The sequence below is a fragment of the Ochlerotatus camptorhynchus genome, unplaced genomic scaffold, assembly GCF_037179485.1.
Source record: "Ochlerotatus camptorhynchus isolate MF236.1 unplaced genomic scaffold, CSIRO-AGI_Acam_v1.1 ptg000193l, whole genome shotgun sequence".
Lineage (NCBI taxonomy): Eukaryota > Metazoa > Arthropoda > Insecta > Diptera > Culicidae > Ochlerotatus > Ochlerotatus camptorhynchus.
The window spans coordinates 424,907-438,350 of record NW_027040683.1 but is presented as its reverse complement, the minus strand read 5'-3'; the positions used below and the strand labels follow the sequence as shown (position 1 = coordinate 438,350).

The 13,444-nt window shown below is 37.9% G+C and overlaps 1 protein-coding gene across 1 annotated transcript in view; it reads left to right on the top strand.

The window, feature by feature from the left end:
- side-VIII (sidestep VIII) overlaps positions 1–13,444 on the top strand; it is a 961,237-nt gene that overhangs the window by 664,807 nt on the left and 282,986 nt on the right. Inside the window, exon 5 of the mRNA XM_065223526.1 lies at positions 12,025–12,228. Within this exon, the coding sequence (XP_065079598.1) occupies positions 12,025–12,228 (204 nt within the window). The remainder of the gene's footprint in view (positions 1–12,024; positions 12,229–13,444) is intronic.

Sequence of the window (13,444 nt, the reverse complement as noted above, 5' to 3'; positions counted from 1 at the left end):
ACTAGCTTGGATATCCGTATTCAATCCAATTTTGGATGGGATAAATATGTGTTGTCACAATGTGGAAAAATTTATGCTTGTTTACGTTCACTTCACATAAAATCATCATTTCTTAGAACTGATGTTAAAACTAAACTATTCAAAAGCCTCCTTCTTCCTTATTTTTTGGCATGTGATTTTCTCCTCGATGATGCATCTGCTGGTACGTTCAATAAACGTAAGGTGGCTCTTAATTCATGTGTTCGGTATGTTTTTAAATTAAGTAGATATTCTATAGTTTCTCACCTGCAACATCATCTAATAGGATGCCCTTTGGTAAACTTTGGCAAGCTACGCTGTTGTTTATTTTTGCATAGTCTGTCGAGAACAAAACAACCCGGTTATCTACACAGAAAATTGCAAACTTCACAAAACAATCGGTTCATTAAATATATTTTGCCAAGACATCGCACGTCAAAGTACGGGAACTCATATTTCGTGCGAGGTGTAGTTCACTGGAATTCTTTACGCAATAGTCTAACTAATGAAAATTCGTTAACAGCATTTAAGAGAGGATGTATTGAGCATTTTAGTTGAGTAGTAAATGTAGTTCAGTTTGTGTTACGTATCAATTATTTTTTTGTTTTGTAATATACTTGTGGCGCTTGTTATACTTTGATATAATCGATGTTACAGAAGAAAGACATAAGTCTTAAGTTACAAAATATATGTCATTAAATAAATTAATAAATAAATATCTATTACTATTATTGAGAGCACCATTCGGGTGCAGTCTCTAGGACATTTGTATTTCTCAAGTATTGAGCAGCGACTTCGGCATGAATGCTGCACTCGCCACCACCCAAGTCCTGCAGCAACAGTCATAAATTTCATCCGCATCGGGCAGGAGTGTATCATTTACAGATAATTAAATTTGGTTGAAAATAAATAAAACCCTATCACGAGCGCATAAACCTTGCATGCAACACTGAATTTAATTAAACGAAATGAGATTTCCCGCACTTTCATGAAAAATGAGGAAAAAGCCAGCTTTTGTTTCGCTGCTAGACGTTCCAGCATGTTTTTTTCATTATTATTATTATTATTATTCAACAAAGGGTCCGTGAAAAATTGAAAGCCATCACTGGAATGTGCGATCCCATCGCTCGCCTACTTTTCCACTATTTTAATGCTTAATTAATTGTTTTGTTATCATACTCGAATCGTGGGCTCAGCGGTCAGGTCCTGAATGCAAATATTAAAAAAAAATTCAATGACTCTACCCGATGGCAGGTCAAACAGTTTGATGAATTGATATTTTTTTTTTTTTGCGGTGCGCTGATAGTTGTTGGAAATGAATTTAATATTTTGTGTTGAAATAAAAATATGAACAACTAAATTAGAACTCCAACCGTGCAACCACTGCGTGTTAAATAATTGATTGTTTTCGTTTTACGACGTGCGAGGGATCCTGGGGCCGGGAGTGTAGGAGAATTATTCCCCCAGGATTTAATTGCCATTGATTAGTCAGCTCTGGGTGCCATTGTTGTCCGTTGACAGATTGGAATCTGTTGCCGATTGGGGCCACGCTCCTCAGCCAAGGTTGGGGGGGGGGGGGTCAGTGAATTGTTAAATGTGTTTAAATTAATTTCGCTTTATCGGTGATAATGTCGGCTTAAGCGGAAATTTACCAGAAGCAAAATTTGAAATATACCCTCCAGCGGCGAGCGCAATGGACTGAACCGGTTGAAGGTGAATAAAACTCAATCGTTTGCGGAAACTTAATGACATTCAGCGAATTATAAAACAGAAAGCGATATGGAGCCGGGAGGGCGGGGGTAGGTGAAAAAAAATGGGGATGTTCCAAAATACCGGTAGGACAATGTTTCATTCTGTGGAAGCTGGATACAAATGAGGATTGGCGGCAGAGGTGCACGTGTATCGACAAACCGATTTCGGGGTGTTTTATCATTTGCAGCAGCACCTACATAAAGCCGTACGAATTAATGGAATTCCATAAATCGCAGAGTAATGCGTTTTAGCGCGCTAATGGGGTTTGGCAAATATTACTTTGACGGATAATGATCACTAAATGGTGCTTTGAATGGGTTCGTTTTGCAATCCAATTTATTACGGAGTTGGAAAAAAAAATATGTTCATACGGCAACGGTTTCGTGGTGCGAGAAAATTAGGTCAACTGGAAAGGTTTATGTTTTCCATTTGAAACCAGTTGGAATGAAATTCGATTCAGGAAAAATTAGATGCTTCACTTTTTGACATCAAATTGTTGCTGGCAAACCACAAGAATCAACAAGTACAAATCTCGCGTCACTTTTCAACGGCACCGTCGAAAAATCGTCTCTTCTAGAAAATATTGACAGTTTCTTATGTGAGTGAGGATAGCAAACTAAGCACTTGTAAATGGGATTACACAAGTGGGCGAGTTATAAACGTCAGAAGGTCAATAAAAATAGAAACCATAAGATCGATCTACCAAAGATCGATTCTTTGGCACCGATTTAATCAGTGGATCGATGCTAGAGTCAAATATAAGATCGATCCGTAAAGATCGATCTTTCTCTGAAGATCGCCCAATCCTAAGTCCAACAAAACTGAACGCGCTACGAAACTTCATCAACAGCCAAAGCCTCGATTGTGTGTGTCTGAAAGAAGTAGGAAACGAACAGCTCTCCTTGCTTGGCTTCGTCGTTTTCTCAAATGTGGACCACACAAGAAGAGGAACGGCCATTGCCATTTTTTTGTCGTGACATAACGTGACAGTGTTGTTGAAATGTAATAACGAGCTCATTTATTAATAAATATGTTACTTGTGCTGCAGACATTTTTGAAATATTTTCACTCTCACGATTACATACTATTGCTTGTGGGAATTCAACTAAATTTACTAGTAATTTGGTTTCTAAAAACATGAGAACTACCAAACAAATAATTTTAACTGCAGACTAGCTTATTCAGGCAAAAACTAGCCATTTTTTTGCTGTATAAGCTAATCTGCAACTAAAATTGTTATTTGGATAATCTCATGAGAGCTCGTTATTGACAAACGACAGGAATGCTCATGACATATAGCTTCGTCTCATGATAGTGATAGGACCTGTTTTGTCATTCTCGCATGACGGACATGATATTTACCAGCACTGATCCGGATACTTAATCCATAAATCAGAACACTTTTAAAAGTTTATTATCACTGCCCACTTTGCTCAAAAAGCACGTAAATTTTATCATAGTGTTTTAGTATCGATCTGTCCTAATAAAATTGTTATGGCTATTTTGCATAACGACGTGTTCTGGGTATCATCCAAACAATTTGTGGAATAGTTCTATTATTTGGGTTATCTTTCGTTTATGATTTTTTTAGGGTGTTATCTTGCAAAGTATGTATTTGGTTCATTATGAAGAAAAGATCCATCCTGCAAATATAGATTCTATTGTACCGATTAAATCGATAGATCGATTCTAGTGCCGTAAATAAAATTGATTCCCCAAGATCGATCTTTTACTAAAGATCGCCCAATCAGCGTTGCCAGACATACCGATTTTCAAACTTGATACCGATATACAGATAAGGTTTCTCAGAATACCGATTTTTGAGTTACAATACCGATTTATACCGATTTTTTATAAATAATCAAAATGATTACTGCCTGCCCGCACTGAATTTTCAGAGAAAACTATTGTGAGAGACTTTTACCTTTTTAAAAATTACAATTTTTGAGCCTGCTCTAAAAAAAACATTTTCAAAAATGTCTTATGCTTTATACCCTTTCGACTAATGCTTCCATTTCCTCGCCAATTTTGGTAACCAAAGAGCCAAAAAACAGCTGATAGCTCCATCCCAGTTATTTCTGGAAATCGATAAATACTTTTATTCAGTGGAAAAATAGGTCCATAAAAACGTTCATTTTTGAACTTCCAGAAATTTAATTAATCTTCCCTTCAAAGTTTCTACCAACTTTCCCTAGGAAATTCCGTCCACCTTACCCTGTAAATTATTTTCCAATTCCTTATGGGAAGCTATTTCGACTTTCCTTGGAAGTTTCTTCTGCCTTCGCTCGAAAGGTTCTTCCGTCACCTCCCGTCAGTTTTTTCAACTTCTCCGGAACTTCACAAATGCTTCCAGAGTTTTATTGTGGCTCCATTAGTTTCAGGAAAACTCCAGGAACTCTTCAGAAGTTTCTGAAACTTCAGAATAGTTCGGACTTTTGGGTAGGTTCAGATAAATCAAAGACAGTTTCATCAACTTCTGTTCAAATACAAGAACCCGGAAATTTCAGGAAAGCCCAGAGAACTCCAATGAACTTAAGGAAACTGAAATATTTTGGAAACTTCACAAGTCCAAAGAACTTCAAAGAAATTCAATGGTTTTCAGAATAGTTGAATTTGTTTCAACAGAATTGAGATAACTTTACGGAAGCATTAGTACACATAAATTCAAGGAAATGTTTGAACCTTTAAATTAGTTCCGAAAACTTTAGTTAAGATCCGAGAGGCTCATGCAAATTTTGGTAACGTAAGGGAAGTTATATGAACATGAGAAAATTGTTAGAACATTTAAAGGAAAGTTCTGTAAAATAAGTAAATATATTGAGAGCCCTAATGAATATCCAGGGACTTTTATAGAAGGTAAGAGATTTTCCAGTAGTTCCATAATAATCAAGGAAGTTACGAGTACTTCAAGGATGATCAGAGAACTTCAAAATAGCCCCATTAAATTTAGGGAAATTGTAAGAACTTTCAAGGAGTTCCGTTAATGAGATATTCCGAAGTGCAAGCATTCCTGAGTTCCGAAAACTTCAGGAACATTGTGAAATTTTCAGGGATGTTTCAAGAATATCAGGAAAATTGCTGGATCAATAGAGCATGTGAGGAACTTCAGAGAATATTGTGCTAACATCCCCCAGAAATCTATTTCTTCCAGATATTTTCCCATCTTATCCTTGAGGTAGTCGACTGTTCCGTTAGTCCTCTGGCGTCCAACTTTTTCCAGAATTTTCATCCAATCTACCTTAGGAAGATTCTCCCAGTGTCTCCTGGAAGTTTCTTCCGTCTTCTCCAAGAAGTTCAATGAAAGTTCTACCGGATGTATCTATCGAGTTCTCCCAGAAGTTTATTTCGTCTTCCTCTGGAAGTTTCTCCATAAGTCACTCTCCGTAGGTTTTTTCTGCCTTATTGGAAGGTTTTTCCGAGCTTCTCCTAACTTCCCCTGGAAATGGCTCCTCCGGGATTGGCTTCCGATTTCCAAACTTTGCTGGCTTCTGGATTTTTTTCCAAAAGTTTCTAAAAAAAGTTATCAGAAGTTTCTCAATATTTGTCTTGGAAGATCCCCATTGGATGTTTGTTAGACATTTTTTAGAACTTCCTTCGAAATTCCTCCACAAGATCTTCTTTATTCTTCCTTTGGAAGTTTTGTTGGTACCATTAAGAGACTAATTCAAATATTTCCCAGAAGTTTCTTCCGACTTACATATAAAGTACATCTTTCTATTTTAGTAAAAAAAAAATAGTGAATACCGATTTTTTAATCATTTGATACCGATAATCATGAAAACATCTCGCAACGCTGCCCCCAATCCTAACAGCGGCTACAAGCTCTTCTCTCGCATTCTCAAAATCAGAGTGGAGCGAGGGGAGCGAGTGATGAGAACCCACAAACGGACAGAAATTTCGCGTAACTTTTCAAATAGACCAATGTAACTTATCCGTCATTTTGAGAAAATCGAAGTTGAAGTTCGACAGATTATTATTTTAACTGTTAAGAAAAAATACATTTTGCAATAACATTTTGAATGTATTCAGTGAATAATAACGTTGAAAATTCAGTAGAAACGGTAAAATCATAATTTAACTTTGAATTTCATGCTACAATATAGAAGAAAAAACCGCATAGAACGTTTTGACTAGTCAAGTTGTACATCGGACATGTTGCATTGGACGATTTTTCTCAATGACATAATCAATGAGCGTTACATTGGACGTTTTGTTCTACATGATACTAGATTTTCTAATAACAATAACCATACAAGAGAGCTTAACGACGTGTTTGGTGTATCGTCCAAACCATTTGTGGGATAGTTTACCCATCCGGGATACAGTTCGTTTATGGTATTTGTTTATTAGGTTTCCCTAACACAGATTTCAGAGTAGAGTACCTTACTTTAGATTGGCCCCGCCTTAAGAAAATGAGCTCCCATCATGTACCCATCATTTCAAACTGTACATTGGACAATTTTTGGCCTACGATTATCTTAAATAAAAGAAAGTATATTTGGATGGGTGTTTTTGTATCACATACAATGATAGAAGAGCAATAGTTTGTATCGTTTAGCTCGATTTTTATCTGGCTTCAAAATTGGAACAACTTTTGCATTTTTCCATTTATCAGGAAAGTATGCCAAATGGAAACATCTGTTAATTAATTTTACCAAGAAAGACAAGGTACTTTCTGAGAGTTTTTTGATGAGGATATAGAAAATTCCATCATCACCTGGAGCTTTCATATTATGAAACTTTTTAGTTATAGACCTTACTTCGTCCAAATCAGTCCCCCAGGAATCATCAAAAATATTTTCCCGAGAGAAATTATTCAGATAATCCCGAGCAAACTCATTCTCAATAGGACTAGTAAGACCCAAACTGAAATTATGGGAACTCTCGAATTGCTTAGCAAGTTTCTGAGCTTTTTCCAAATTTGTGATCAAAATTTTACCACCTTCTTTAAGCGTTGGAATTGGCTTTTGAGGTTTTTTCAAAATTTTTGTGAGTTTCCAAAAGGGTTTGGAACTCGGGTCTAATTAAGAAACATTATTTTCTAAAGTTTTGTACCTCAGGGCAGAGAATCGCTTTTTAATTTGTTTTTGCAAATACTGCCAGATAACTTTCATGGCAGGATCGCGTGTTCTTTGATATTGTCTCCTACGGACATTTTTTTATGACGGATCAAGAGGTGAAGATCGTCGTTTAAAATAATTGAATCGAATTTAACCTCGCATTTTGGTACTTAGGCAGCTCTTGCTTCAACTATAGAAGTAGTCAGAGATTCAAGAGCATAATTAATTTCATCTTTGGTTTGCAAAGGAATGTTTGGATCGAAGTTATATTTCATAAATGTTCGATATTGCTCCCAATCAGCTCTATGGTAATTGAAAGTAGAGCTGTTGGGATAAGAAATTATTTCTTGGGATATTTCAAAAGTTACTGGAAGGTGATCAGAACCGAAGTCAGCATGGGTAACCAATTGGCTACAAAGTTGACATGAATCAGTTAAGACCAAATCAATAGTGGAGGGATTTCTTGCAGAAGAAAAGCATGTTGGGCTGTTTGGATATTGAAAAGTGTAATAACCTGCAGAATATTACCATTGGAATTGCTTTGAGCATTATTCCATGAGCGGTGTTTTGCGTTAAAATCACCAATAATGAAGAATTTAGACCTATGACGGGTAAGTGTCTGGAGATCACCCTTGAGAAAATTCTTTTGCTGGCCTACGCATTGGAATGGCAAATAGGCAGCTATAAACGTAAGTTGTCCAAATTTTGTTTCAACAGAAACTCCCAAAGTTTCAAAAACTTTGGTTTTAAATGAAGAAAGTATTTTATGTTTGATTCGTCTATGAATAATGATGGCAACGCCACCACAGGGTCCATCAAGACGATCATTTCTATAAACCAAATAATTTGCGTCCTTTTTAACCTTATGGTCAGGTTTAAGAAACGTTTCAGTTATAACGGCAATATGCACGTTATGAACTCTCAAAAAGTTAAATAGCTCGTCTTCATTATCTTTAAGAGATCGAGCATTCCAATTTACAATATTTAATGCTTTAAAATCCATTACTGAATTTTAAAGTCATGACAATATTATTTGCAAATTTTACTCCAGTTTGAATAGCATCAAACATGGAGTTAGATTTAAGCATATCAGAAATCATGTCAATTAATGAATTCTGTAAAAATTCCATTTTAGGGGCAGTAATGCTTCCTAAGTCAAAATTGTCAAAATTTCCGTTAGAATTACTTTGGTTAGTATTTTGATTTCTACCCGTTGCAATAGCAGCATAGGTAGCTCCATTAACTCGCTGAACATTGTTAGCAGCGAGGGGAGTAGGTACAGATGAAAAATTTGAAGCAGGGGTGATATTTGTACCTACGGGTACGAATGTAGAATTTGTTCCTCGCTGACCGTTGTTAACAGCAGAGGAATTTGTACCTGTTCGGAAACGTGGAGCGTTTCTTACCTGTCGGTTAGAACGAGATTGTAGGATCGCTTTGCGAGTCTTACATTCCCAAAAATTGGATTTGTGGTTTTCACCACAATTTGAACATTTAAATTTCTTAGGATCTTCCTTCACAGGACAGTCGTCCTTTGCGTGAGAGGAATCACCACAATTCATGCATTTAGCTGGCATGTAGCAATTTTTAGTTCCGTGACCCCATCCCTGGCACTTACGGCACTGAGTGAGGTTTTGGAAATTTTCTCCAATCTTCCTGAAGTGTTCCCACTTCACTCGGACATGGAGCATAAGGCTAGCTTTTTTAAGGCCTTAAGGTTGTTTAGTTCACTAGACTTGAAGTGAACTAAATAAAAATCATTAGAAATCCCGTTGCGCGAATCGCCAGGACGGGATTTCATTTTCATTTTGATTACTTGGAGTGGCACAACTCCAAGTAATTTGCAGGGCTGTTAAAATATTTTCTTAATTTGATCCGCGAAATCCGCGATTTCTCAAAAGAAATCCGCGACTTCAAATACTAATCCGCGACAAAAAAAACTGTTTTCATTGCCTAAAAATACCATTTGTATACTACTACATGGCATTTCAAGCTTATTGCATATAGCATATTAGATTTTGCCTGCTCTGAACTTAGTGTTCTTTGAAGTAACTTCACATTGATTTGAGAGCTTTCTATGCCTGTACCATTCTATGCCCAAGGAAGTAGAGAAATTTGCCAACCCGAAAACATAATAGACCGAACGGGAATCGAACTCAGTCGCCTCCAGCATGGCCTCGCTTTGTAGCTGCGCCTTTACCGACTGAGCTAAGGGGGGAGTATCGTTTGTATCCTTTGAAAAAAAATCAGTTGTTTATGAATGTTTTTTTTTTATTATTATTATGGTCACTTTAACACTCTTGAGTCATTTGTGACTTGTCCGGGGGTGAGATTTGAACTCGTGACTTTGGCGTGAGAGGTATGGATGTTAACCACTACGCTGGGGTCGCCCCCTAGCTTATGAATGTTTCTATTGATTAATACAGGCCTAGATTTGATGAAGCATTATTTAAAAAAAATCATTTTCATTTGAAATGCAAATTTTCTTGAAAGTTAATCTTTGCGTCTCTGACGTATTTTGCTGTCGTAAATGTTGTAGTTAATTTGGCTCTAGTTTTCTCAATTTTTGACCAATTCAAACCAATCGAGAAATTACCAGAGTTTCATAAGTCACACTTGTTGGTCACGTCGCGGTTCTGTATTTACACAGATATTCCTTGGGGTCTGTCCAATGGTGAGACATTGTATTATTCGTTGGCAAATCATAACCGAATCATATATATATATGTGACTTTGTGGATCATGCACGACTTATTACTATGTGTACTGGAAATTATAGGTTTTACAAATTTGATTTTTTCTACTACATCAACCAAGACTGCAATAATGTCTGTAGTATCGAAAAATGTCCAATCAGTTTCAAAGTGCCTATGTGGATCAAGCATGATCTATTTCCGAGTAAGCCAGATGTAAATTCTTCAAATCGTCCTGGAGTTCATATAATTTGATCTACTAGATCAACCGAGATTGGGACAATGTCTTTAATATCGAAATATTTCCAGACAGATGCATAGTGCCTATGTGAATCATGCATGAACTATTGCCATGTATACCAGATGTTTTAAGTTCTCCCAATCTTTCTGGAGTTCAGATGATTTATTTTACTAGATCAACCATGACTGGGATACAGTCTGTAGTATCGAATTATGTCCAAACAGATGCATAGTGGCTATATGGATGATGTTTAATTATTTCCACGTATACCAGATGATTTATGATCTGTAGTATCGAAATATCGATATGGAAATCCTTAGGAAATATTTGGCATACACGAATATAGGTTGGCATGATCCACATAGACACTGCAAATTTATTTGGACATATTTCGATACTACAGATATTGAATTAGGCTTGGATGATTTAGTAGAAACATAATCTGATCTCCAGAATGATTTCAGAACCTATAACATCTTGTATACGTAGCAATAGGTCGGGCACAATCCCCATAGACACTTTGGATCTGTTTGGACATATTTCGATACTACAGACATTATTGCAGTCTTGGTTGATATAGTTGAACAAATCAACTGAACTCCAGGATGATTTGGAGAACCTATAATATCCGGTATACATGGTAATTACCCGCATATATACGATTCGTTTATGATTTGACATCGAAAAATGCTATGTTCATATTGGAAATAAATAAAAACATGAAAATGTCTCTCATTGGACAGACCTCACGGAATTTCCGTGTAAATCCGGTGTGACTTATGGAATTGAGATCATTTCTCGATTATTTGCAGGGTGTTTGGTTTGAACCGGTAAAAATTGAGAGCCAAATGAACAACAAAATTGATGACAGCAAAATAATCCGGGACGGAAAGGTTACAATGAATTCCACAATTTTTGTGACAGCACATCAGTCCCTTCGCGATTTTCGCGACATCATTTAATGTTTCCGTGATTTTCGCGACTGAAAGTTCAAATCCGCGACAAATCCGCGAAAATCGCGAAATCCGCGAAATTCGCGAAATCCGCGCCTGTTGTTACAGCCCTGAATTTGGCCAGTTCATCTTTGATTTGATCCAGGGATTCACCACTGGGCAGTCCATTCATGACAACCTTGAACACACGTTCAGTTTTGGTGTCGTAAGTAAAAAAAATTGTGCTGCTTCTCAGTAAGATACTTGAGAAGACATTTAAATCCGTCCAAGGTTTCAGCCAATACACGGCATTTACCCCGACGTCCAATTTGTAGTAAAAACTTAACTCACGAAGCTCAAAAGTTTCATGCAAAGAGCATGGAAATCGGAAGTGGTTATCACAATAGGGGGAATCTTTTCCTTCTTGGCATTAAGCCGGGAAAGTTTACTAGAATTTTTCTTGGATGATGGATGGTTCTCATCGTCCGTGAGCAAATCAAATTGATTACTCAAATTAATTTCATCAGAAGGGGGATCAAGAGTTTGCCCCTTTCTTTTGCGCTTAGGCGCCATGGCGGCAGTAATTTTTTATACAAATCGACATCCAAGCAGATTACTATAAGAATCTGAAGGATCGAAGAGGAATTTTCCAAATTGATATCCAAAAAGGATTACCTCGGGTAGGGTCCAAGCAAGGATCGAAGAGGAATAAGAGTTGAACAAGGTAGAAAATTTTTTACAGGTTGAGCACTGAAAAGTGCTGTTTAAATTTGTTGTAGCTTTAGGTAGTAGTAACACTTCCTTCAGCAAAAAGCAAATAGATCCGCACGGCAAGAGAGCACGATGCGGACTGATCAAAGGGCGTTGATATAAAAACTGGGAGGACGCACATCTTTTGCCTGTAGATTTGAAGACATACTTCAAGTCTCCACGTACATCGTACGGGTAAGGCAAAAGATGTGCGTTTGACTTTAAAAACTGTCGCATTAATGGTCCTTCGCTCATTTTCAACTTCTATTCAATTTTCATACTGCCGTACTCTAACGGAACTATCCACCTACCCTCTACTAAAGATCATTCTCTAGCTAATAAATTATCACACTAAAGCTTCATGTTAGCATTTTCAACCAACTCTGAAAGATGTAGTTTTCAGACAATTTACATACATACAATAATGCTTAAATGATGCATGTGACATTTTCATAAGATTCTGCCAGCAAATAAAAACATTGTTACATTGTGAAATTTTTCGATGAATTGTTTTTTTTTTTCAATATTTTTAGATTTTGCAGCAAAATTTAACCTCTCCGTCTTTTCTCCCCCTGCAGGTCGCCCGATGCCCACCGTTAACTGGTGGTACAACAACGAAATAGTGAACCACTCGTCGACGATCCTGTCCGAGCGGCGAGTCAAGAACACCCTGATCCTGAATCGCCTGGAGCGGAAGCACCTGAAGGCCACCTTTACGTGTCAGGCCTCCAACAACAACGTGACCAATCCCATCACGGCGTCCGTCTCCCTGGACATGAACTGTAAGTACCTGCCCATGCCATTTGAAACACTTTGATCGCTGATTCGACAAATGCCATTCGAGAAACATTGCCTTAATTAAGTCCGGTGCACGGTGTTTCTTTTATCTCGAACGAAATTGAACATTTATCGGTGGAGGGGAGGCGCAGATGTAACGTTAGCTATAAATCCCTGCAGAGTTGCTTGTTTCTGTTTGCCTATTTGCACCAAAAATTCAATGAATTATTTATTGCTCAACAAATTGCCTTAATTATTGAGTTGCTAGGTCTTCCCTTCCATTTTCGCTCGATCGAAATGTTCAGTTTAGTGATGTAGGTGGCGATACCTTGAACGCAGGAGCGATGTGGCTTCTGCCAAAACCGCATTCGCGTTCCTAAACGAGAAACGCTCTAGGTGGGTGGTTTTGTCTGGTTGCCTGTTTCGTAGTTCCATCTATACCGTCTACCGTCCTTGGGCTGTTTAAGTTTAGGCGAACTCACGAATTTCGTAGACGTGCCAGGCGTCAGAATCCAAACTCTGGAACTAAGCTCGAAATCCTGGCACATGCCGCTGCTCGTTTGCCGTTCCGTCAATTCCGATGAACGACGATGAACAATCAAAATCTAATTAGCCCATTAAAGTAAAAGCTTTCACGAATGGCAAGGATAGTCTGTGTACAGCGTTTCGAGCTGTTTCCACTGCTGCTGCCTGCCGTTGATGTGCTGTTATTGGGCTTTGTTTTCGCCCAACAAAGCAGAGCATGACTAGCGGGAAAAAAGAAAATCGAGGGAAAAAAAAGACGAAAAGCGAAATCGATTTTCTCAATTAAGATTACGGACGAGGAGCGTGGGTTAACGACGAGCTGAAAAGTTTCCAGCGATTTCTGGATCAAACTCAAACCCACCAGAATAACACGGGGCACCCGGTCGTGACACCAACCATCAGAGACTTTTCAAATCACTCTATGTAATTTCCCACAATTCGCGCAATTAATTACAGCGAAGCGTCTTAATTATGGCGTGCGAGAGGTGGTGGTCGGCGGGAGGAACCAGGAAGACGATCGCAGTGCGACAGAGCCAGAAGAATTCTGCTGCGGCTGTTTTTGGCACGTCTGTGGCGGCTTTTTATTGGCTTTTTATGGGAGCAACTTTTGTTTGAAGAGTTTGACTCATTTTGACACGCTTGGCCGGGTTCCTAAGAGATGGTTGGGTGGGACTTTTAATTGGGACATGGCGGTGA